A 27,159-nucleotide genomic window follows, 5' to 3' on the forward strand; every position below is an offset into this window, starting at 1 on the left:
TTCTCATGAACAGAGCTTTCGCTGGGCAGTGGCCAGTTTATCGTCATGCATCGTTAAAGATTTACAGCGCTGATAGCATTGACATAGATGTCGATGGCTGATAGTGACTCCTCGAACGCATCCCTTGCCTTGCCTCTGATTTGTCAAATTATTTGTAAAAAAAGAATAACACAATCCCCTGTGACACAATCTTACTACTTTTTTATATATTGAATCTTATACCCCCCCAAGTTTATTTGCTATTTTTAGCATTTTCATGACAATATCAATAAATAATTAAAATTATTCTATTTACCATGTTTGACAAAAAAATCATAAATCGAAATTCCTGTACGTTTTCAGTGCTGGCTTGCGTTTTCCTGACTTTTTCATATGTTGCGAGTTTATATGTTTGGAAGACCAAATTGAGCAGGTATGTGACCATCTGGATAAAACTGGTATTATTACTCTTTGAATATTCTAGCTAATTTATGTTCCTCTTGCAGAGACCATCCATCAACAATCAAGCGAAGATTTTTTAGTGTTTCTTGTATGATGTTATTGGCACCTTTTTTTACTCAGTATTTCTTCACTGAAGAAACTTTAAGACAAGGGGATGTTTACGAACACTTAGGGCTCCGTACATCAGGACTTGTCTATGCCTCTATTCTTCCTTTACTATTGACAGGAATCCTTTTTTTAGGACCTTTGACTATGCAATTTTTATCTGGCATATGGAAGCTTTATGCAGGTACATTAATTTTATTTATAAATTTTGTGTCATTACTTTTACCCAATCACAATTTTAAAGTTAATTCAGCTGTTGTTTTGGTTCTAGCATATATCTTACATTTTAAACAGGGTTGTGGGTTCTTTGCGCTTGAGTTTTTCTGCATTTATTTGTGATGAGCTTTTTGATAAAAAAATAATTAAGAATATTGTATACAAAATTCCCACTTAGCACTGGACCTGCATCAAAATTACAGTCCTCAGCGCAAGCTCTCATCCTGAGAGGAGGCATCTGCCCACCATTCAGATATAATTATAGGCTGGAGACTGATTAATATATTATAACAGGCCAAAAAGGCCTATGTCCAATATGCAGAATCAATCTTTAGATGATTAGTATTACAAAAGATGATAATAGATAGAGAGTGGACTACTTGATACCGCAATGAAATGCACAATGGTTTCCCATAAAAGTGATGCTAATTTTGAATTTGATAGTCTGCAACTTGCTGAAAGTACGAAAAAAAATACATTTCCGGTGCGAAAAAAGGGGTGTTATTTAACCGATCTGATACTAAAATAAAAGTCATGGCATCAGTTAGAAATTTACTGGTAGATACAGAAAAGCGAAATATGTCGGTATTTTTTTTGCCGGAGTGCTTGGCAGACGCTCTCAATGGTGACCATCCGGACCCCTAAATATACCCATCTGATACCAGCATGAAACCAATTCCAGTCGGTAGGCATGAACCCTCATTTCCGGAATATATAAGTCTGCCAAGGCTGTTTCTGCCGAAACACCTTGACATACGAGATTATATGAGCAACATCTACTCCGGTCAATTATAGACATTTCAATTTACATAAATTCCGACAAAGCTGAATTTTGGTGGAGACCTTGGGTATGTTTAGGTTCGAAAACGGTAAGTTTTATCAAAAAGTAGCCGAGGCAAAAATTATAGATTTTAAAATTATCTACAAAAATGGTCTTTATACTTTTTTTTATAAGAATTACCATTCCTGAGATATCGCGATTCTAAAAGTTGAGGGAGTCACGTTCTACATGATAGCACAATTATGCCGCGTATACCTACAGAGTGACTGGTAATTCGCCCTATTCCTTGCCTTGCAAGGGGTTAGTCTAGAGCTTATTTGCAAATTTTGCAATGATTTTGGCTAGTAAATCAGGGATCGAAATTCAGCAGTTTAAGTTATTCAATAGTATGAACCCTCATTTCCAGTGGCGTAGCTACCAAGGGGCTAGGCGGGGCAGTGCCCCGGGGCCCTCAAGCTCAGGGGGCCCTCGAAATTCTGCTTTATAGCTGATGATAAAGTTGCTTAGCATTTGTAAAGTATTTGTATATATAATGATTTTACTTCAAAAAACCTTACCAGTTTTGATAGCAGTGGGCCCCATTTTTTTATTTGCCCCAGGGCCCTAGGTTACCTAGCTACGCCACTGCTCATTTCCGGCTTTTTCTGCTGAAACCCCTTGACAAACGAGATTATGTGAGCAACATCTGTTCTGTGGATCCCATCCGTAGTTTGGAATTGTAAAGATTATGGACATTTTACTTACATATCTACTAGTGAAAAAACTCACCTGTGGGTATTTGTATATACTTGAAACTTTTTCATTTTTTATAAACTCGATAATAAGCGTGTTTCCAGATAAAAGACCAAGATAGATTGATTTGTCATCCCTGAAAACCCCTACATACCAAATTTCATCGAAATTGTTGTAGCCGTTTTTGAGATTCTGATTAAGTATACAACAATTGCTTGTTTAAAGGTATTGTTTTAAGGGTTGGGTATTCTGAGAAGTCGTATAGCGCGCTCCGTGTTCAATATAACAACGCCTTCAGGTCGCTGTTGCGGCTGCCCCGCTACTGCAGCGCCTCCGGCATGTTCGCGGAGGCGCGCGTGGGCTGTTTCTTTGCCACGATGCGCAAGAGGTGCGCGTCTATGGCGCGGCGGGTGCGGGCCAGTGGGAACAGCCTCCTGAAGGCAGTGGCCGACGCACTGTCCGGTCCTTTCATGAGACACTGGCTATCTTTGCACGCACCTATGCCTCCATTCCAACGGCTCCTTTAATTTTATTATTATTATTTTTCGGACATTTAATTTATTAATTTTGTAATCAATTTTTATTTTCATTTTAAACTGTTGACATTTAACTGTAATTTTTACTAACAATAGATTGATAAGTTATTTGTATACTTTTTACTAACATTAATGGATGTAATTATCTGAAAATAAATTATATTATTATTATTATTAGATTGATGATCGATGATCATGTAATTAAAATGTCCGTAATCTGTACAATTCCACACTACGGGATCCACGGATGTTGCTCACATACAATACAATACAATACAAGTACACAAGAAATAGTAAGCACATAATCTCATATGTCAAGGTGTTTCGGCAGCAGAAACAGCCTTGGCAGACTTATATATTCCAGAAATGAGGGTTCATATCTACCGACTGGAATTGGTTTCATGCTAGTAGGTATCAGATGGGTATATTTAGGGGTCCCGATGGTCACCTTTGAGAGCGTCTGCCAAGCACTTCCAGCAAAAAAATACTGACATATTTCGCTTTTCTGTATAGATCTACCAGTAAATTTGTAACTGATGCCATGACTTTTACTTTAGTATCAGATGGGTTAAATCACACCACTTTTTTTGCAAGGAAAATGCGCCAGAGTGAAGAATCTAAGTACTAAAAATATAAGTAAGTACCTGGGGGAGCTTAAACTCAAATACATTTTCACAGGGATGAAAACAAACAAGGTCAATTGTTTGCCCCTAAAAACCCCCACATAGTAAAACATCAAACTCAAACTATATAATTTATAAAAAATTCAAGGTAAAAACTATGTCTATTTCCTTCTCCATATTTAATTACATCACAATTGGTTGAGTAGTTTAAGCGTGAAAGTGTTACAAACAAACAAACCAGCGTACTTTTGCATTATAATATTAGTATTGGATTATTTTAATAACATATTTTGTTTGTAGAGCCGGTGTATTGGGTATCAAGCTGGCAGGACTGGGTGTGGGTGAGGAATCATTTCATGGCACCCTTGAGCGAGGAGTGGGTCTTCCGAGCTTGTATGATGCCATTGCTCTTACAATGTTTGGATCCAATGACGGCAGTCTTCACAGGACCTTTACTTTTTGGTATTGGTGAGTGAAACCCATTTGTTAAAAAGTAACATTATTTTTAAACAAATTAACATTTACTATTTAGACATTACAGCCTCAAATACATCTTAAAAATAATAATAAATAATGTCTGTCTGCCTTCAGTTTTAAAATGTAAAACCTCATTAGGTGGCACAAATGCACAACTAATTTTTTTATAAGTAAGGCTTTAGTTTTAGTTCACCTCTTGTGACTATGTCAGCCTCATGGGGAGCCTCCAGACAGTTACAGTCTCCCTTATACCAAAATCAACTCTCTGGGCACAAACCCTCACAAAAGCCTGTCTAATACTTGTACTATTGTCTATTATCTTTTCCGTAGTCTAATGAAGTCGTAAATCAGCGTCGCTTCTCGTTAAATCATGTGCCTGCAACAATTATGACAGTGGCATAGTGAAATTTTCAACCTGATTTTGTATTGAAGCATTTGTTAAAATTAGTCTGATTAATTTTGTGGTTTCATATATTGAGTTTGTGATTTAATTTCAACAAAATATGAAAATCCTAAATTTTATCGGACTTATTTCAACAATGAGTTAATGCATTTAAATTGTCCAGCGCCAGCGATATTAACTAAGCTTAAAACACTAATTTTGTATCACATTCGAAATTTCACCCTGTGTACGTTTTCTGATTGAATGTGAATATTTACATCCATGGCATGGCATGGTAGTGAAATTCTCATGATGTATTGTTATGTTAATGAGGCATTCAACTAAAATGTTTACTATTGAATAATTTTTTCCAGCCCATTTCCACCACATGTTTGAGCAACTGAAGGCTGGATTTGAGTTCAAAACTGCACTTATGATCTCAAGTAAGTATTTTGCTTTGGTGCTTTTATTATGTTTATTGACAAGCAAGATTGAAATGTGTAGAGTGATTTAAAAAAAATCACAAGACGATAATCATGCACATCAGTTTTTGATAGTGTATTTGACCCACATATTTCGGATGATGGAGATATTTTAATCAAACAGAAGAAATGCAAAGGAGCTGTCTTTTTGAAATTCTGTTGTAAACCGCTAGCGTAGTGTTGGTAGTTGTCTGGCGTTTTAAACCTTTTTGTTTTAACGGCACGCTTTTCGTTCATCAATGTTTCACGGCACACCAGTAAAAATTAGCCAAGTGCGAGTCTGACTGGCGCGTAGAGTTCCGTATCAGTATCCACCCGAACTTTCAACTCAAATTTGAAGTGGATGTCTTCAAGCGATTTTGCTGAAATTTTGCATGCATGTATAAATCCGATTGCAATGCAATATAATAATGACCTGAAGCTGATCGGATGATAAAGCTAGAAGGTGCCTAAAGAAATTGGACTTGTTTGATTCGTCTTGACGAGTACTTTGGTAACCAGGGACAAAAAGTACTTACAGTCGGCAAGAAAAGCTTGTATTAGCTTTTTTTTAACTCATTACTGAACTGTTTTAAAACATTGTGCGGAGGTACGGAACCCTTCATGTACGAGTTTGACTCGCACTTGATCGATTTTTTACTATTCTGTTCGACTGCGCTTCGTGCGCGGCTCTATGTACTTCGTAGATTAAACAATGTTAATCTGCCGCGCTTGTATAAATTACAAAATCTACTCTTAGGCTTATATGTCAATTCCAACAAAGTCCAACTGCTTCTTTTATTTGAATTCCATAAAATAAGTTTTATTTAAGTATTAACATTTTTAAAATCGGCACTGCCCTGTGAAGTCATTAAAAAATTGTAAACACTAGCAAGATAAATTACCAATAACGAGTGGCTGCCAAATTATTGTTTTGCAAATGTCTGGCGACTGTTAGCTGTAGATATAGCCAAATAAAAGAAACTGATCAAGGTTACAGTTCTGATTTCAGAGGGCCATATTTAGTTTCAAGAGTTAAAGTAGCTCAAAAACAAGATTATTTATTTGTGTTTTGTTTTTTCAGCATTTCAATTCACATACACCAGCTTGTTTGGGGCATATTCTGCATATTTATTTGTCAGAACTGGTAAGCAAATAACACTACTTACAATAAACATAGCTGAATTTTGTGAATTATTTTTTGTTTTAATAATTTACTTTGTTTATGTGAAACAAGTATGTTTTTTAACTAACCATCAAATCAAAATCTATTTATTTTAAAAATTATAGTAAAAGCAAATAGAAAAACCTTTTATTTTATTTGTTAGCAAAAATGCTTGCTCGATAAAATCAAAGATTTTTTAAAAACGGTAACGAACGATAATCTAGTTGGCATGACGCCCCTGGCGCGTAAAGCCACAGGAGGCAATCCGAAATGTTTATTCGTTGATAAAAATCTTATGAAAATAGATTAAATAGATTTATGTAGGTATTTAATTTTAATAAAAGAATTTTATTGCAGGACATTTCATGGCTCCGCTTGTTGCACACATGTTTTGCAATCACATGGGCTTCCCAAACTTCGGTGAGATCGGAGAGTTCCCTCCTCTACAACGAGTTACCATAATCTTCAACTTTCTTCTAGGGTTCGCTCTCTGGTGTTTTCTTCTCACGAGGTTGACAAGCCCCTATATATATGACAATAGATTATATTCCGAAACTTGAATCTAGTAAAATTTTATTAAAGTACCTAATTAGGCTGATGCAGTCCCAAGTTTTAGCTGCATTTATTGCGAATTTCTAAGGACTGAAAACCATGGGCATAATAGTACACTGTTCAAAAATGTATAGGGATCAATCGCGATCGAAAATACACATGCGATTGATACCTAAACACTTTTATTGTGTGATTTTACTAAAGGACAGTGGCGTAGCGTAGTGGAGGCGAGAAGGGCGGTCATAGTAAATAATATTGAATTATATCTTGACATATTTCATATTTTTGTCGCACCTACGATTCAGACCTATTACAATGAGCACGAAATTTTACATTACTGTAATGAAATCAGGATGGTACAACAATGACATCTTGCTCATTGTGGCTACACCGTCTGATGACTATACTCTTCTCACGGAAGTCTTACAATTACTGTACACTATAGTTTTTAAATTGAAATACCAAAATAAGAGGGTGGCAAAATTTTGTTCCGCCCCGGGCGGCTGATGCCCACGCTATGCTACTGTTAACGGATTCCTTCCAGACTCACTTTTCATACAGTATTTTACACAAATTAACTTAACTTCTCGTAGCAATGTGTCAATTAAAAAATATCATTGACACAACGTTAAATTACGTAATATTTTCTAAGTATCTTGCCTAAAATATAAAAGGTAATGTTTATTATATGTATAAGGCTGGGTGTTTTATTTCTGTTTTCCATTGATTGAATATTTTGTTTATGTCTATAGTTTGTTATATTAATTTTAATCAATGCGGTTAACTTTGTCTATGGTAGGTACTTATTTGTAGTATTGTGAAGCAACTTCTAAATTATTCATGACATGAACTATTGGTCAAGCGATTACGAAATATAACCATTAGGTACCTAAATACAAACGCAAAGAAAAAAAATTGTCCACACACTGGTGGAATTTGAATTCTATCACATTCTAGAATGTGATAGAATTCAATTTCCATTCTAGTAAGCCACAGTTGCCACAACTAATATGAAAAAATATTTAATTATTTTTGTAAGTTAGCACTAGGGTTGCCAACTATTTCTTGCGAAAATACTTAAGTTCCTATTATCCAGCCCAACTTATCTGGAAGAAAATGCTTTGAAAAAACCTACGCGTTCACAAACCACCGAAAGATGTACAGTATTTAATCTAATTAAAAAACTAGTAGTACCTACAGTAAAAGCGGCCAACCCAAGCCGCATACAGATTTTTGCATACTACATTAATTCTTCAACAGTAAATAGTACACAGTTAAAATATAGTACAATACAATATATTATAATATGGTTTGCAACCCGAGTTTTTGCATTCTTAGTTGTTATTTTATTTATGTTAATAGTATTTCGTATTTTTATACGTCTACGATTGTTATTTTTATTATTCTCATGTTAAATAGGTACCTACTGGGGTCTACCAGATCACTAGATGTTGTTGATTAGACAATTTAGCTTTACTGATCTTGTTCTTAGGAATCTAAGGTAGGTATATTTGTGCAGTCAAGCTCAAAATTGGTTGATCACTTAAGTAAGTAGTTGCAGGAACAAATAATAATGTAAAGGTGCTGATACACTTGAGCGTTCACTTGTTATGAGCATTCTACTCGTAGAAATGTTCCATAGTGAAAGCTAACAAAATAAACCGGAGCGATCTAACAAAACGACAGTAGGTAAATTTGCTTCGAAATTTTTGCCGAGCCGAGCAATTTTGTCAATTGTTCCGCCGTCGTCCCTCTCCGCCCGTTAGTCCCGCACGCGCACGCCACGCCTGTCGCGCGATCCCTAGAATGAGCTTGTAAATGTTCGTAGCAATGTTTGGCTGTGTTCGCTGTTCAGTTTGACAAATTTAAAACCGGCCAAGAGCGTGTCGGACACGCCCGAAATAGGGTTCCGTAGCCATTACGAAATGTATTTTATACGGAATTTTCCCAGTTTTGGTAAATTTTATACCTTAGGCTGCTATTTACTCTTAAACTACTAATAATTCTCAAGCAAAGTTGGCCGTTATAGTTTTCCTTGAAAGTTTGGTAAAACTTACTACCATCGTGATTTTTTTTCAAATTTTTCCACCCACCGGTTTTAGTGCACGATACCCCACACTATAGGGTTGGACGAGAAAAAAAAATCACCTCTACTTTACGTCTATGGGAGGCATTGGGAGGTAACCTAAAAAAATTTTTTTTTTTAATTTTTATTGTACCATTTTGTCGGCATACTTTACATATATATCCGTGCAAAATAACAGCTTTCTAGCATTGATAGTCCCTAAGCAAAGCCGCGGACGGACGGACAGACAGACAGACAGACATGGCGAAACTATAAGGGTTCCGTTTTTGCCATTTTGACTCCGGAACCCTAAAAACGGCAAATGTTCGATGTTCAAGTGAATGCTAAAGTGTATCAGCACTTTCACTTATCAGTACTTTTGGAGCTACCTAACAAGAATTCAATTGTTTGTACTAACAAGTGCGGCGTTTGTTATGGTTATGGTCAAAAGAGTTTAGTTCAATAAAGGCAATATTTCTAATTGACCTTTTACCTGCAAAAAATGTAAATTGTGTTCTTTTTTTAAAACCGCCATTTTGATGCTTCTCACACTACAGATAGTTTACTTCGTTTTTGATTTGTTGTGCCATAACAAATACCTTATTCAAGCAGGGTTTGAATTTTCTGTAAATATCTAAGTATTAAGTACTCTAAACATAGTTTATCTAGTCCACCGAAAGCGAAGTACAGCTTATCGTTTGAAGCGCAATGCAATTGGTTTTTTTCGATGAACGCCAGTTAAAAAGGACACTTAACGAAAAACTGTATCGTCCTAGAAGTCTTGTGCTGAGATGTAGTATATTCATATGTGTATAAAATCCAGTGAGTTTAAAAAAATTACAATGTCTAACTAGTCATTATTTAGATGTACGATTTTATTGTAATAATTCTAAATAGAACTAATTTCACTCAACTCGCTAAGTAAATAAAACATATTGTCTAATAATTTCAACTTGTTTGAAAAGAGCTGCAGTCCATTTTGTAAATTCAGCTCACGCATAAGATGCACCGATACTAATAGTATTAAATAAAAGAAAATGTTTTTTTTTTAAATACATATAATAAATCTTCGACGCTCTGTCTCAATGGAAGCGCACCCTTATTAATTTTGTAAGCACTTTCGAAAGTTTATTGAACAATCATAATTTGAAGATATCTATCACATCGTATAATTTCGGTTTTTTGGTTATAATTATAAATAAATCGTTTTCATTTTATTCCCTTTTTTCCTAAGGTATGATTACTATTAAAAGAAGTGAAAATAAAACAAATTATGTAAATAATTCATTTATTGTTCTTTTATATACACAAACTGATTTTACTCTTTGTAGGTGAGAGCCTAAAAGCTACCACGGATACACAAATAATTTATTTTGAAGTGAATAATTATTGGTTTCTAAAGTCAATAAATACTTAGCCACTTGACAGTCCGACGATTACCATGGTCTCCAAAACCAAAATGCTTTAGTGTCGTAAAGTTTAACCTTGATTTTGTGAATAAATCATAAATTAAATGCTATTGTTTTATAAATAGTGTTTGAATGAGTAAACATTAATTTTCGTTTCAGTATTTCTTCTTTATTCAAAGCCTTGCAGTTAAAAAATTGTGGACACAGCGCGTTTCGTCCGTCGATAAAAAACCCGGACGGTTTCAGGCATATTGGTCGCGCGCTCCGGACTGTCAAGTGGCTAACAAGTTTATACATGTATCTATATTATAAAATAGTAATATAACAACAAACAATTAAATAAATTCTACACTTCATTAATATTTCTATCTTTCAGTCATAGTGCCTACTCTTTTAGTTTCAACATATTTACAATATTAAAACATAAAATATTCAAAAATTAGATTCCTTTAAATTTTGATCTTGAATGATTGAGCTTATAAATCAAATCAGTCTTTACATGCTTCTAAATAGACGATAACATCTGGCATCGTTTATAACTATTCAAGCCAGTTACCATTCCTATACATCATACTACAATTCCTAATGATATTTCGGCCAATTCAACTTTAGGGCCCGTTCACACAGCAAGTCTATGGCAAGCGTGATTATTTTAGTTGTTTATGTCGCTCAATGCTTTCTTTTCTTTCTCACACACCAGTCGAAGAAAGACAGTTAAGAGACAATTGAGAATATTGTGAAAAAGTAAAGGGAGAATGCAACACACTATTCATATTGCTAACGACAATGAAATCACGCTGCAAGTGAAAATACACAAATTATTAAGTGCGAAAAAGCTCTTTGAGCAAGCTACATACAATCAAAAAGTTTTAACTTCGAATGCTAAAATAATTTCTCATTCAATTTTCATCTTAAATTTTTTTAACAATCATGTTGATCTTTATTTTGATGTGAAACATTACGAATTTCATTTTTGTTTCGCTTAAAATTGCATGTTCTTCGGTCTCGTTAAAAGCGAGACGGTGAATCTGAATCATCCTACGAGTAAACGAATACGAAACACGATGTAATCGACAAAAGATTTCGTTGCGATGCTTCATCTAAGTATGAAACTATTTTTCCTTACTAAAGTTGCGTATACGTAGTGCCACGAGAGTTTAAGTGAATGATAACACACGCAGCTACAAAAAAGAACTGATTGCACAAAAAGAGAAAAGAGTAAATGTCAAAATCCTGCTGTCATTACATGACATGTTCTTGTGTGCGTGACCTCAACTCTGGTGGCACTAGGTATATCTCATTATAACGTAGAACTATATAGTAGAACTAAAGCTGCTAGCTATGATCCAGGCAAATTGGTTACGTCAGGGCAGTTTTGAAAAACTTAAACGCTTTTGACGTACACAAATGACATTTCTGCTGTGAATATAGACGAAAGCTAATATTTTCTAACATCTCTTTGGACACGTCAGACCATGAAAAAAGGAAATTTTGGTCTTTCCTGAGAAGAAAATGATTCGACGCCCTTTGTTCGTAATTATAATGAGCACAAGCCAGTATGTTGAAGCTAATGTCAGCTGTTGCCTGTGGGTCTGGTATGAGCCATTTTACACTAGCGATTTGTGCCGAAGATGCCGAATTATTATTGTAAGAGAGTGTACAGAGGTGTTCTGGGCGCTATACGAAATCGTTTGGCGCTCGCGACGAAAGCGTTGCGGGCTCTCTTTGCTTTTAACTCGTCAACAAATCACTAGTGTAATAAGGCCCTATGGGCTGCATATTTCAGCCGATCATGCAGGCAATTTAAGGCCCAATAAAAGAGTGGAAGGAAATCAGGTATATTAAATTTGCAACTCTGAGGCATCAATAGCGTACAAGTAGCGAGTACAACCTGGCTAGTGCTCCGCAGAGGGCTCAGGGCGCCTGGAGCGGGCGGTTGGGGGAGGGCGGGAGGGGCACGGGCGTCGCGTCGAGGTCGCAGGCCGAGAGCAGACGCACTAGCTCGTCGGCTGTGGGGCCGCCGTCTGGTACTGGGGAGTCTTCGCCCTCAGCTGGAAAATGAAATTATTAATTTTTAATGGGAAATTATTAATTGCACATCAATTAAATTATTTCAATACAAATAAACTAAATGTTTAGCAAAACTAGTACTGCAGATAATTCGAAAATATATATCAATCTACAATATACAAAAATACTACAATGACATCAAAAATACTGACTGCTCAGCAAATTAATTAGAGCGTGCGTAGATGATACTATCAATTTGGCACTGGAAAATTAGGTACGACGACGTGCGGAGCGAGGAGCAGCGTTAGGTACAATTGCGACCACAACGCGCGAGCCGAGCGAGCGAAGCGAGTGCGCCGCGGTAGCGGCCGGCGTAGCGCCAGAACCTAATTTATGTAGGAAATAATCTGGCCCCTACTAGTGCTGGTTTTGTAATTTACTTGATGTAAAAAGTATATAAATGCTGAAAATAAATTGATAGGTATACATACATTTGTTGTTCTTAATAAATAATAAGATGATAAGTATGTCAAATAAAACACTGTTTCATTTATGTAAACTGCTGTGCGTTATATGAAAATAGAAGCTAGATTTAAATAAAAAAGAGTTACAAGGTATGATGTGCGTTAGTCATTATTAGCTGTGCAATAATAAAAATGCCTTACTTTAAGATAAATAGCGGTACGCCACGAATATAAATGCGGTTTATTACGTAATATTTTGAGTGGAGTATTTTGCTGTGCAATCAGTAATTTTGATGTTAATTCGGATTATTTTTGGATAAAAAAGCAAAGCATTTTTAATCTACTGTAGAGGCTAAATAATTACTTGGCGCTAAATGCCGACAGTAAAGATAGATAAACCGCTGCGACCCAGGAATTTTATCCCACAAAAACACTGCTCCCATTTCCCGTGACAATAATAATTGTCAGTGGTGGTAGTATACCTATTAACAGCAGACACGGTCGCAGCGCCCTTTTTTATGGATTACTAATCACTCTGCTGGAGTATATTTTACAAGAACACTTACAGTTCATTTATCATTGTCAAAGCTTTGTCTGTAGCCTATGGCACACAGAGCCATCACAAAACTGGACACCATCCAGCTTACAGTTTGGCAAACTTGTCTATAGACAAGTCTCACTTGTCTACTCGTATAGTCTATGACACACACAGCCAAGCCACCATAAAATAAAACAAAATACAGCATTTAACTAGACCCGAATCTTATCTGGTAAAGCTACAACCACCACAAAACAGGACATAACATCCAGTTTCATCAAAATCTTATTTATCTTGCAAAGACTTACCACTCCCATTGCCGTTGACGATAGCCAAAGGTTTGGCGGCCTTGTCGATAGCGCCAGTCAGGTCCCACATCTGAGCGGCGCCGGAGCGGTGACCGCATAGCAACAAGCGCCGCGGTCGCAGAGCCCCTTCGCACTCCGCTATCATGAAGCAGGACACTGCTGAACCATCTACTGACCGAATTGTGCATACCCTGGGAAGTTAAAAAAGTCCGTCTTAGGCTGCGTTTTCACCATACACGCTAAGGGCGGCCAACGATTCGAAATATCAACTCGGGATTACGTAAATAAATCACACACATACGTTTATTTCAATTCTGAACAAGCCACCATGCGGAATTCCGAATCAGAGAAAAGTTCGAACGGAAAACTGCTGTGAACACGCCCAAAATAGGGTTCCGTAGCCATTACGGAAAAATTAAGTAATATTTATACGGAATCTTCCAAGTTTAGGTATACTCGTATTTTATACCTTAGGCTGCTAACTCAACTACTAATAATTCTCAAGCAATTTTAGCCGTTATAGTTTTCCTTGAAAGTTTGATATACTTTCTACCATTCTGAATTTTTTCAAATTTTTCCACCCACCGGTTTAGATTTTAGAGGGGGGGGGGGGCGCTCGATTTTAATGAAAGTTGAATATTTCGCAAACAACTGAATACAAAACACTGAATCGCAAAATCGTCTTAGCAAACCTCATGGTTTTAAAATACCTATCCAACGATACCCCACACCATAGGGTTCGATGTGAACAAAAAAACACCCCCACTTTACGTCTATGGGAGGTACCTAAAAAATTTTTTTGTTTTTTTTATTGTACCATTATGTCGGCATAGTTTACATATATATAATTACAGCTTTCTAGCATTGATAGTCCCTGAGCAAAGTCGCTGACGGACAGACAAATACAGACAGACATGGCGAAACTATAAGGGTTCCGTTTTTGCCATTTTGGCTCCGGAACCCTAAAAATGAAAGAGTGTTCTTTACCGCCAAATTAGGCCGCGCACCCGGGAGAGTTAGTGGAGGCACTTAGGCTGCGTATCAACTAGAGGTGTGAGAAGATGTGTTGCGAGGGATGTGTTTTTCGTGAACCAATAGAAACACTTCATTTACCACGTCTCGCTCCGCTCAGCTGTTTCCACTAGACATGTGCTGTGCAAGGATAGATAAATGAAGCGTTTGTACTGGTTCATGAAAAACACATTATTCGCAACATATCCTCGCACATCTCTGGTGGAAACGGAGTCTTTGTATTCCGATAGGGCTTTAAGTAGCTACATAAGCGGTAAAAGTTGAATTACGACAGTTAGATTGTTGTTGATTAAATTTATTTGACGGATACATGTGATGCCGTCTCCGTTTATTCGAACAAAACAAACTGAGACGGCATCACATTTATCCGTCAAATAAAGTGAAAAAGGGGGTTAGTATGAATAACATTCAAAAGAAAACAAAAGAGTTACGTTAAGAACAAGGACATGGTTTGGCGTGCTTACCTTTTGCCATTCGATGCTAAACGTACGTATAAAGTATCTGTGTCAGGCACAACTTTTTGTATGAATATCTGTTCTTCGTCTTGTTCACCGTATGGTCCTGCAACAAAATTGATAACATTCATTAAAAGATTTTCACCAATGGGTTATCGATTACAACTTTTAAGTCAGCGTTTGTATTGCGGCTTTTCATGATTGTTTTTTTTTTGGAGTCTTTTTGTATTTTTTATTTCAACTCCAGTTCAGACTGGTCCAGCAGTGGTGTAGGGGTTATAGCACGCAGCACGGATTGCTGAGGGCCTGGGTTCGATTCCCAGTGCTGGTCTCTTTCTGGTTTTTCTGTGCATCCATGTCTCAGTTTGTATTTTCGAGATGTTGCGGCTTTTTGCTTATTAAGCGTGAGTTGCACGAAGTTACTATGTTGTCAGCTCATCTTACGTTTGAAACTAAATTCTACGAACTATCCATTTATCGAATTTTATATTCCTGAAATAATTTTACAGACTATAATTAACCAAAACTTTAATACATAACCGAAGTTTTCGCGAAACCAACAACTATTCTTCGAAAAGTGTTCGACAAAATTCTGTAAATTGACATATCTTTTTTTGGTTGTGTACCTATTCGAATGAAATAAATACATCAGTGAAAACCGCATCTTTCTACATTGAGTAGTTTCTGAGATTAGCGTGAACGAATGCACAGACAAACAGATTCTAAAAACCAGTATCAAATGAGCTATCATTTCCTTTTGATATGACGGCTAGTTTGACATTGGTTACAGTAAAAATGACTTGGTGCAACTCACAGTAAGGTACAGTACGATTGCTTGGAGTTAACACTTGACAGATGGGCGTGCCTTCAGTCAATTTTCAACATTGACGTCATACAAATAAAGCCATTTTTAGTATACCGCTACCCACGTGTACAGATTATGTAAAAACTATTTTATTTGTATGACGTCAAAGTTGAAAATTGACTGAAGGCACGCCCATCTGTCAAGTGTTAACTCCAAGTAATCGTACTGTAACTGATACATACGCTGCGTTATTTTTGACTTCCGTCAACTTTAAGGGGACTTTCAACAGGTCAAATGAAATGATACTCGTATCTCCAAGACACCAGTGGCCTAGCTCTTACCGTTTAAAAGATAATCAAGGATTAAGGTAATCAAATTAATTATGCACAGTAGAACAGTGCACAGGTGTTTAATTTATGTCATTTTATGAAAACCTTTAACTTCACTAATTTTTAATTCACACATAGTTAGCAAAAGAAAGTAAAAAAGTGAGTTTATTGATGTTTCTCTTATGCACGTCAATGTCACTCGTCAAGTACGTGAATTTTACAATTTGACCTTTAACATCCATCACCATTCAAGTACAAAAAAGAAAACTTTGTCCAAATTACAATGGATTTTATCTCACGGGCACATACTCGTATCAGCAGTGGCAGACTAAGGTCGTTCGGGGCGGGCCCAAGGGTGGCAAAGCTGAATGAGCTCCTCCCAGTCTTAAATGTTGATGTAAGTATTAAGCATATTTTAGCCTTGTCCAGGACTCGATCTTGAGAACTTATGGACATTTGGAGGCACCCTGGGACTAGAGGTCGGGGCGGGCCACCCCTTCCGCCCCACTGTCGGTCCGCCACTGCATATCAGCTACCTTTATCTTACTATACTCAGCTATACCTTTGACTTACCACAATCGTTGTGCGGCTGGGCCGTAGGCGCCTCTAGTGCTAGCACCTTGAAGGCAGCTTTGGGCGTGGTGCCGGGCTGCGTCGAGATCATCCCACGGAAGCGAGTGACGCGCCACGACCGCACGTGGTTGTACTCGCTGCATACCGATATTAGATAGTTCTCTGATAACGATACCTAAAAAGGAGAGTTGATTATTTAATTTATTGATTTACTAGCTGTTGCCCGCGTAGAATTCGTTTATCGCTATCCTGCGGGAACTACGCAATTTTCAGGATAAAAACTATCCTATATCTTTCCCCGGGAGTAAAACTATCTGTATACCGAATTTCATCTAAATCGGTTCAGCGGTTTAAACGTGATGTGATGAGATGAGGTAACAAACAAACAGACTTACAAACTTTCGCATTTATAATAAGAATGGGATTGATTCAGGCTTAGCAGAGGTATGATTTGACGGAGTTTAATTATATCTACACTAATATTATAAATAGGAAAGATTTTGTATTTTTGTATGTTTGTAACGAATAAATTCAAAAACGAATGGTCCGATTTTAAAAATTCTTTCACCATTAGAATGCGACATTATCCTTGAGTAACATAGGCTACATTTATTACTAGCGACTCGCCCTGGGTTCGCACGGGTACAATTTTTTAAAAAAACCTCTTTAATCAAAGGCACTTCACACATGTCTACCCGCTGAAACCTGCGATATAAGAAGACCATTATTAAACTCGCTCTAAATTATGTTATAACTAGATTTTGAAAAAAAAAAAGATAAAATCGATGCGAATCAGTCGTACAAGCTTATTAAAAGAAATAAATATCACAGAACACTTGAGACCAAATTGACCCAGTCCCAAAGCGAACAAAGCTTGTGTTATGGGTACTCGTATGGTAACGGACAAACATATTTAAATAGATAGATAAATACTTAAATACAATTAAACACCCAAGGCTCCAGAGCAAATATTCGTACTTTTCATACATATTTACTCTCTCTCTCTCTCTTGCTATATGCTCGTCTAAAACCACGTTTGCGACCAAATAAACGGTTTCGTGATTAGAAAATTGGCACAGCGATCTTACCTTGGTGACAGTGCTCTGATGGACCGTGAAGGTCTGGAACAGCTGCGGCCCGTGGCCGACCGTCTCCGGGTGCTGGACGATTACGCGCACCGAACCGTATCGCGTCCCGTACGCTATCTCTATCCAGTTGCCGCACAGATCTAGAAGTGAGGGCTTCCATTTAACAAAACATTTGCACATTTATTTTAAAATTTTTGACGGTGGAAGCATTCTACACTTCCACTGAACGTAGATATAGTTTAGATATAGTTAGTGTTTAGTATTATAACTAAGGGACCCCATACATCCCTGTATTTTTATTATTATTATTTTTTGTATTTTTTTTTCTTTAATTGTATAATATAGTTTTTAAGTATTTTATTTGTAATTATATTATTATGAAAACATGACTTTCTGCCAAGTTTCTTGCGGCGCATTCTCTTGGCAATGATGGTCTTTCCGAAAGCGCTGGTAGTTTTAAAAAAATGACGTGTAAAAGTGCCCATTGCGGCCTATTTACTGAATAAATCATTTGAATTTGAATTTGAATTTGAACTAGGTTGTAAGTAAGAAAGAAAGAAATGACAACATTTATTCGTGACATTACAGCTCAAAATGCTTAGAAGAAAAAATATGTATCACGGCCACGAAATGGTCCCTCGTACGACGCTGGTCTTCCTTCGGGACCAAGTGATCGTCCTGTGGTGACGCAGCAATGTGATGGGCACGTTTGCGGGTCAACTCAACGGGGACTTTTCTGACTTCACTTAAGGATATTTTTAAATGAGAGAGTGATATTTATTATTGTTTTAATTTTATCGTATTTGTAATGTAATGTGTTTTATGATAAGACTGACATTGGATTTAATTTACTAATAAACAATTCTATCTGCTTTAAATAAAAAAAAAAAACTAGTTCTCAAGTGTTTTTGCCAGCGCCTTGTCTAGCGCCACTAAAATCAAAAATTCGTCGGCACATCTCTTTGCCTACGATCATTAAAGTCACAATATATGTATACTCACTAGTTTTCGGTGTAAGATATACAGATATGGCCGTGATGGGTTCCTGGTTTGGGTCCTTGTATAACTGTGTCACGAGTAGATCGTTGTCTTTCATACGAAGCGGGAACTTCTGCATATCTGTAGAGAATACGTATATAAGTATAGTATATTATACACATTCTAACATCATCTCTTAGGTAGGTATATCTTGTTATACAATTAAATACAAGGTGTTTTTGAAATTAATCTAGATTATATCAGCAGATGACCTATATAGTTGATGGCGCCAGTAGCGGTGCCAAGCAGCAGGAAGGAGCCGGCGGTGTCGTGTGTGCTGAGATGCGCCACGTCCTGCGTCTGCCAGTGCTGCGTGCTCGTGTGCCACACGCCAGCTTTACTCCTCGCGCCGGCGCCGCTCAGCGCCACCAGCTGCGGACCCACGAATAGTAAGTGCTCCACGCGGACGCCCAAGTTGAACGTTCCTGGAAACATACAAAAAGATAAACTTAACTTAACTTTGCTTTCATGATTTTCACTCCTACCTAATGGTTATAACACTTGGGCAGTGTTGCCAGATGCCGAATACAAAAAGCGGGAGCTGCGCTTTCAAAACGCGGATTTTTAAATGAAAATGCGGAATACGTTTATAGGTTTTTTTCTGAGTATACGCTACTGTGTGAGTGAAATGGCTTTATCGCAAAAGCGCGCAAGTGTGAATAGTAGGTACAACTAGTACTTCCGCTGCGCCGTAAGCGTTCGGCTGTTTCGTTCGTTCGATGTTTTGAATTTACCACCTTTTTCCACGAGCAAGTGGTAACATTTAAAAGTTGTTCGTGTATATTTTAAAAAAGCGGATCCGCGTTAGCTTAACGCGGGGTAAAAAGCGGAAAAGCTGGGTGTCTGGCAACACTGCACTCGGGACTTAGGTATTATGAGAAATGTCTCATATGTCCATCATTTAAAAGAATTCCTTGATGACCACATAGTAAGTATTTCATGAAGTTTGCAAGGTGAACGAACAGGGATCGATCTGGGGATACAGATACTATACTAGTGTTCGACAGCCGCCATATAAACCCACATGGCTCAACGGCAACTTTGCGAGTAGCAGTCACAGAAAACATTTTTGAGAAACAATTTCCTTACCTACTAAAGTCCTTCGAACAGGCTCGCTATGCGTAGAGAAGGCCCAAAGCCTCACGAGCGGCCCGCTCGCGATCCCCAACATCACGTCAGTGCCAGAAGCGTTGGTCCCACTCGCGGTCGCTCCGCCGCCTCCCGTCTTAGCGTTCAGTGCTATCCTCTCTATGACAGAGTCTTGTACGGGCGACTGGAATACTACGTACCAACCGCAGGAGTCTGTTAATCTGCGAATATATTTTACAACGTGGTTGCTTATAGAAAATCTTTCAAACATGTTTAAAGTATTCAAACGCTATTTCATGTAACTTTATGCCTGATATTTTCTTTAAGAGCGTTTATACCTGCTGAGCTGGCAACGTTGCATTTTTGTTAGTTTTTCTCGATTATTCCATAAAAATTTAATGAAAATTAAAAATGTGGTCTGTTAGAACTGTTCTTAATATATAAGTTAATGTGTCTACTGCAATAATTATGCGTGATAGACTTTTATTTTCTTTAAAAACCGTTAATAAACATTTGTTCGTTTTTAAAGAATATATTAAGAACAGTTCTAACAGACCACATTTTTAATTTTCATTAAATTTTTATGGAATAATCGAGAAAAACTAACAAAAACGTTGCCAGCTCAGCAGGTATAAACGCTCTTTAAATGCAAAAGACACACAGGACGGCAGCGGGAGCGGGTCGGGTCGGGAGTGCGGCGAGCCTGTCTACGTGACTTGTGCGTGGGCGCCGCGGTGTGACGTTGTCCATATACTGCCACGTAAATAAGCCCGCTGCAGCCCCGACCCTTTTTATAACCCACATTTGTAAACATATTTACCTGTATCCCGTAACAAAGTGAGTATAAGCGACGGCAATCCAATTGTGATGTGCCTTTATTATTTGAACTTTCATACTGTCTGCCCACGTATTCACTGAAACATATATAAGTTATAAAGACATGGTCTTGAAAATAATGTCAAAGTTATGTGGAAAACTATAGACATACATTCGGGCGGGCGTAGTCCTTTGTGGCAGTCTGCATTTCCTAATGAGGCAGCTCTGGAGTGCCCTCGCCCACATCGACTGAAAGTAAACTAAAACTTACTTAATGCCCGTGCCACTCACTCTCGACAAGAAAAGAAGACACGAGACTTTACAGTTTCCCCACATAGGAATACTGATTCCAAAACTGGGTTAAGTCAATTAAGAAAAGTTTTAGGTTCACGGAATATCAGCAAAAATAACGTCCACGATATCTGACCATTTTTTAATTATTTTATAAATTAAAGCTTGATAATGCATGTTATCCAACAGAAACCAATTTTATATTTTTTAGCAAGAGATATATAGATTTTCCAAAAAATTACTATAAATCCAATTTTCGGCCGAATTAATTTTTCTCTTCGCTAAAAACTGTCTGTACCTATACCTATTTTCATAATAACACATAGGATAATGCGAATTCAGGAGTTGCAAGTACCAGTTGGATCGACACCTTTTTGCTCTTATTGCGTGAACATATTTAGCAAGAATATAAATATAAAGCTTTTTTGATCGGCTTTAGTTGATTCAACGTCGATAGATGTGGAGAAAGCCTTAGGTACGCTGTGCCCTGACTGATATATTCATCGTTGTTGTTAAAAAGGTAAATAACAAACAATTGCGTATTATTGTATTTAATTGAAAAGTACCTGAGCGACCGAGTTTTGCTCGGGCTAAAACTCGATAATAAGCGTTTTCCCAGAGATAAGACCGAGCTAGATCGATTTGTCATCCCCCAAAACCCCCACATGCCAAATTTCATCGAAATCGTTGGACCCGTTTCCGAGATCCCCGAAATATGTTTATATACATATAAATATTATTACTCGTTTAAAGGTATTAGACGTTACCTTAGCTGATCCTGTGACGGTATCCTCCCAACCGTCCGTAGGTCAAGTGATGAGTTCCTAGAATGTGTCCTGTTGGATGACACGTCCCCGTTCGAAGCGGTCGAGTTCTTGCGGGAGCAGCCATTGCCGTTCCTACTGCTACCGTTGCTCGGCAAAGGTGTGTTTACTAAAACAGGATAATATAATCAAGATCTAAATCAGTAGGTATCAAAATACTAGGGTCTCGGTTCGACGTACAATTTTATACCTCTCGGCTTTAAGAGCCTGGGTTCATGGCACCCTAGCGCACATAACATTGTGAAAATATTTGCAAAAGCGTCTGGTTGACACAACTGGAGAAAAAAGGGTGGCAGCTTCTAGAGTTCAAATAGTTTTTTTTTCTTTTTAGGGTTCCGGAGCCAAAATGTCAAAAACGGAACCCTTATAGTTTCGTCAAGTCCGTCTGTCTGTCTGTCTGTCAGTCCGTATGTCACAGGCATTTTACTCGAACACTACAAGATGATATCAATGAAATTTGGAGTACAGATGTCTTGTCAAAGCAGCTATTTAGTTTTGTAGTTAAATTACTCAAATACTTTATCAAATACTTTCCAGAAATCCAAATGCAATACTGGTACAAATCGTTTTACGAAAGAAAAAAAAAACTCCTTTGCGTCAGTATGGCGGCCATTTGGAACCGCCAGAAAAGTATGGCATGGTGTATTTTGTGAATGGCTACTCGACGATGATTAGCTGTGCAAAAATTAGCCTGGAACAAATGGTTGAATTGTTTTTTTTTTTTTTTAATTAATGTACCTATTCGCGTCGGTATGGCGGGCTGTAAGCCACACCGGAGAAGTATGGCATTACGCTACCAGATCAACTGATATCACCAGCGCCACAGAGTTACCTCTACGATCATAGTAAATAATTTTATCATATTTATGAATAATATTTTACTTCAAATATTTCGAATTCGATAGGAAAACTCCCTTTAATGAATTATCATTATCACCAAGCTATTAATATTATCATATCTGATAACGCCTAAATTACTACGTCTTACTTTGCCTTTTAATAGATTATCACCATGATTAAGCTACATTGATTATTGTAAATAAAATAAAAATATAACAATTACTGATAAAGAAATCATAATCCAATATGCATTAACTGATAATCTTAATCATGTTGTTTTGCCATACAACTTTAAGAAAAGATCTTTTATGACAGCGTTTCCAACAGAGATGTGGGAGGATGTGTTTGCCATGACCATGAACCACTATTGGTTCATTCAGGGCCGGATTTATAGGGGAGGGCAACCGAGGATGCAGGGCCTCCACTCCTTTGTAGCCCCAAGACCTCCAGACCTCTAAAGTTTCTATAATCATATTATGTATGTGTATTTATAATGAATTTTTGAGTTAATTTAAATTTCGGTTCTTTTACCTTTTCATTGTACTTGTAGTGTCTACTCTGATGTCCTGTCAATCGTTCAAAGGTTAACTGGAAGAGAACCCTTTAAGGGATAAGTTCGCCTTTGTACATTTTATTATCCTGTGTTCTGTTATTTTCATGTGTTTTTATGTACAATAAAGAGTTTTACAATACAATACAATACATCACTTCATTTACCTATCCTATCTCTAGTCAAAACCGCTCGGTGGAGCGAGGATACCTAGGTAAATGAAGCGTTGCTATTGGTTCATGATCATGACGAACACATTCCTCGCAACGTATCCTCGCACATCTCTGGTGGAAATGCAACCTTAAGATAAAGGCAAGTCTCAATTTCGTGCATGAGACCCTCTTATAATGGTGGATAAAGATAGAAAGAAAGGTTTTAAGTGGCAACTTTGAACTGGATGACGCAGCGTTGAGACGACATCACTAGGTGGACCGACAACATTGCGAGAATACGGGAAACCGGTGAATGCAGGGGGGCTACTACGTAATTCGAAAAATCGAAGTTCGTATCGTAACGTCCCTTTCACTGTCGTATTAAATAATGTTAGCGTAAGCGGTACGGCAAAATACGAAGTTCGAAATTTACACTTCGTAATATATGGCCAGGCCCTTGTAGGTACCGCAAACGTTATTTGTAGCACTTGTACAACTCTTTTTTTTTTTAACACCTCATGTACTTCGTATCGTAATTACCTGTGTTGAACAAATAAATGATTTTGTATTTGTATTTATATTTGTAATTTTTGTAGTACAATTTTTCAATTCAGCTAATGCGATATGACGTATAAATAAAAGATGGTAGCGCTGGCCTTATACTTCGAAGTGCAAAATTCAAATTTCGTATCTCGCCGTCCTGCTGACGCTAATATTATTTTATACGAGAGTGAGAGGGACGGTACGACACGAACTACGAGTTTCGAATTTCGTTGTAGCCCCCCTTGTATTACACGAATATATTTCGGTAGCTCGGTTTTCATTGCGTGCGTCTGCTGACCGAGTCCGTCCTCGAGAGTTAGCTACGCGTAATGTAGCCGTCTTAGGCCCAAGTCGGTCGAAACCTCCCCCCCCCACACGCGTGTTGTTCACTCGCTGGCAGCCAAGAAACATTCATAAACAGAACGTTTCTGTCATATTTGTGATAGGGTAACTAACCCAATGAGCCAATTGCAAGCAAGATTGTCACCGTTAAACTGACCTTACGATACTAACACCATCTAGCGAAATATTGCCTGTCAAGAAACCCTTATTGGAAATAGTATTAGAGAATTTCAGTACCTACATAATCGCTAATACTATTGTTTGTACTTTATTATGCAATTGGACCCAGGGTTTTAGAAAAATAAAGTTAAATCAAACAAGGTAACAAGTAGGTAATGCAACTTACAAGGTGGTGGTAGATAGCCATAGAAGAGTACATCACCGCATGAAGAATGATTCATCTCATCACAAAGTGCCAGCCTCCTGCTAAGGGGAGTGATACCAAAATAGTCACACTCGTGTCTAAGGGCTCTGATATTAACATTATTAAGATCTATATCCCTAGTACGGAGAAAGTTTAAAATGAGGCCAAACAAGTTTGGATCTCGGTCTATAAAGATGGCTCCTGTCTCATCTCTGACTGTTGGTATTCGACCGCTTAGTAAAGCTGTGAAGAATGTATCTGGGACCCATGTTAGAGTATGCCAGGATGTGGCAAACCTGAAATGAAACAAACAGAAGAATATTTCATACTGCCAATTTACGTGTTTCATGTGCAACTAGCCGTTACCCGCGACTCCGTGCACGTAGAATTCGGTTAGCGCAATTCCGCGGGAACTAAGCAATTTTCCGGGATAAAAACTATCCTATTGTCCTTCCCCGGAACTCAAACTATCTGTACACCGAATTCCATCTAAATCAGTTCAGCGATTTAGACATGATGAAGTAACAAACAAACAAACAGACTTACAAACTTTCGCATTTATAATATTAGTGAGATAAAGAGTTAATAATACATATTTTTTTTGGATAAGATACATTGGTATAATTGTGTTGTTAAGCAGCAATTACACTAAGTTGTTTAAGTGTAAATTACACCGCAAAGGTGTAAAGAACATGGAACATAAGAAAACATTCATTGGCCATAGTTTGAAATAAGTTCGGCAACCATGTTAGGTGACTGCGTTAGATGAACGACTCAGTGTAACCGCTGCTTTATATAGATAGTATAAGAGATATTTTACATGTCACTCAATGGTAATATAACTTTTTATAGGTGCAGAAATTTCTAAAACCAGGTCAGTAGTTTTTGAGTCTATTCATTACAAAAAAACACAAACTAAAATATAATGAAAATTAAATTTTTTGACAGTCAAAATATCTTTATTCAAGTTAGGCCATAACAAGCATTTATGAACTTCAAAAAATCTAACACTTCAACAAGTTATACCAGGTCCCATGATATTTATTTATTTAGATAAAGTTTAACCCTTAATTTGACAAAAATTAAAAAAGTTCATGATTTAAGCCGTCCTAAAAATTCCATGCATTAAAAAAAACAAAAAGCAAGCCTAAAATTACGTCCAACATAGTGTACACAGCCAAATTCAGGCTGGCCAAATTCAGGGGTACTTTGATTTAAAATCTTTTCGCATACAAAATCTACAAAAATTGAGACGCATGTGTGAAGTGGCTTTGTCACACCTATATCTACTAATTTTTGGGGCTACATTGTTATTCCACATAAAAAACAGTATCCACTTTTTAGTAACCATCAATTAATCAAATTATCACTTTTATTCACACAAATAAATATTTGTGCACAAAGAATTATAAGACCTAAAATAGTCATTGAATAAAGTTTTAATTTTGGTGTTACTTTATGCCAAAACTAGTACAGAAACCAAAATTTAGTTATAGTTGCAAACACCATTACGGACACTTGACTATTTTCAATGGATAAAATAAGTCATTGAAGGATGGGCCATTTCCAAATGAAGACCATTTTGAAATGGTAATTTTATTGGTTAATTTTAATTTAATGCCTATTATCTATTTTATTATTCTTAATCTTAATATATAAAAATGAATCCCTATTTCCCTTAGTCACAACAACATGCGTGAACGGCTGAACGTTTCTCTAATTCTTTTTTTGTTGTTGTGCTATTGTTGGGAGAAGGTTCTTATAAAAGAAGATTTACAAAATTAAAAAAAAAACTACACCGGGGGCGAAGCCGCGGGCACCAGCTAGTTCTCAATAATTATTGAAGTTCGGTGACATGACAGCACATAAAAAAAAATGTATATTGTGTTGTGTTATACTGGATAAATTTAAGATTTAGGGCACTTCAATACTGAATGTCTCAACACACACTACATTTAAGTGGCTTAAATAAATACTGGCTATTCTACAGTGGGAAAATCCTCAATCATGGAATGAAAGTAGGTACAGGCTAACTAATCTACTACGTTCAAAATTATTGCTCAAATGTTAAAACGATGGAGCAGATCGCCAAAATAACTAAGAAAATCACCCAACAGGAATTGTAGTAAATTACTCATACAGTAGAGATAAAACGATTATACATTATTCAGCTGTGTACACTTAACGGAATTAGAACTTACCTAGTCCCTCCGACGTTTAAATTAACTATTTCTTGATAATTGGACATTTATAACAAATAAATATACTCTTCTACAATACTGTCCACTATTTTATACGTGGTTAATCGAGTAATTTCACTTTCTAAATGAACTGAACAGTTTTTGGGTCCCCCGTCAACAAACAAAACCCCAGCAAAGCAATTAAAATCGCTGAAAGTTAGCTGTCAATGTCATGTCAAATGCATTTTAATTAGGGTTCCGTCACAATTTGTGAAATCACGAAGTGTGATTAGTCGCATTTATATTTTAAAGACAATTGAATAATATATTCAGATATTTCATAATTTATGCTGAGAAAATTCTTTGCTAACAACATAAATATGATTGAATTGCAAAATTTAAACAAATTGATAATTTATCATAATAACATAATAAAATAATACTTATGTGAACACTCGAATTACAAATTGATGCCAGCTTGACTTATTTATTAAGCTGTGTATACACATTGCTCATTTCAAAATACTTGGCTTATTGCTTATCGCCCACACTATTTGCCAAGTAGCGATGAATGTATAAAAAA

The 27,159-nt window shown here is 37.0% G+C and overlaps 2 protein-coding genes across 2 annotated transcripts; one reads left to right on the forward strand and one right to left on the reverse strand.

The window, feature by feature from the left end:
• Window positions 1-69: 69 nt before the first annotated feature.
• Window positions 70-9,823, forward strand: Sras (Ras converting CAAX endopeptidase Sras). The gene is made up of 6 exons (XM_074094200.1): window positions 70-412; window positions 486-730; window positions 3,735-3,902; window positions 4,668-4,736; window positions 5,839-5,901; window positions 6,277-9,823. Exons 1-6 carry the CDS (start codon window positions 297-299, stop codon window positions 6,477-6,479), a joined length of 864 nt encoding a protein of 287 aa, XP_073950301.1. The 5' UTR covers window positions 70-296; the 3' UTR covers window positions 6,480-9,823.
• On the reverse strand, window positions 9,808-26,787 carry LOC141432575 (BTB/POZ domain-containing protein KCTD3). Its single transcript, XM_074094199.1, has 13 exons — window positions 26,598-26,787; window positions 24,379-24,692; window positions 21,549-21,714; window positions 20,663-20,739; window positions 20,495-20,588; window positions 19,675-19,895; window positions 18,798-19,010; window positions 18,550-18,666; window positions 17,548-17,687; window positions 16,460-16,634; window positions 14,762-14,858; window positions 13,266-13,456; window positions 9,808-11,996 (listed from the first exon to the last, which is right to left on the reverse strand). Exons 1-13 carry the CDS (start codon window positions 26,642-26,644, stop codon window positions 11,860-11,862), a joined length of 1,989 nt encoding a protein of 662 aa, XP_073950300.1. The 5' UTR covers window positions 26,645-26,787; the 3' UTR covers window positions 9,808-11,859.
• Window positions 26,788-27,159: the final 372 nt, after the last annotated feature.

The sequence above is a fragment of the Choristoneura fumiferana genome, chromosome 11 (genome assembly GCF_025370935.1).
Source record: "Choristoneura fumiferana chromosome 11, NRCan_CFum_1, whole genome shotgun sequence".
Lineage (NCBI taxonomy): Eukaryota > Metazoa > Arthropoda > Insecta > Lepidoptera > Tortricidae > Choristoneura > Choristoneura fumiferana.

Excerpts from the sequence above, each read along its gene's own strand:
- Sras (XM_074094200.1), top strand. The coding sequence starts at position 297 with ATGTTTGACAAAAAAATCATAAATCGAAATTCCTGTACGTTTTCAGTG. Across the intron at positions 413-485 it reads TGGAAGACCAAATTGAGCAG|AGACCATCCATCAACAATCA; the intron begins GTATGTGACCAT and ends TTCCTCTTGCAG. Across the intron at positions 3,903-4,667 it reads ACCTTTACTTTTTGGTATTG|CCCATTTCCACCACATGTTT; the intron begins GTGAGTGAAACC and ends AATTTTTTCCAG.
- LOC141432575 (XM_074094199.1), bottom strand. The coding sequence starts at position 26,644 with ATGTCCAATTATCAAGAAATAGTTAATTTAAACGTCGGAGGGACTAG. Across the intron at positions 20,740-21,548 it reads CCGTCACAGGATCAGCTAAG|TCGATGTGGGCGAGGGCACT; the intron begins GTAACGTCTAAT and ends GTTTACTTTCAG. Across the intron at positions 19,011-19,674 it reads TGTTCGAAGGACTTTAGTAG|GAACGTTCAACTTGGGCGTC; the intron begins GTAAGGAAATTG and ends GTATGTTTCCAG.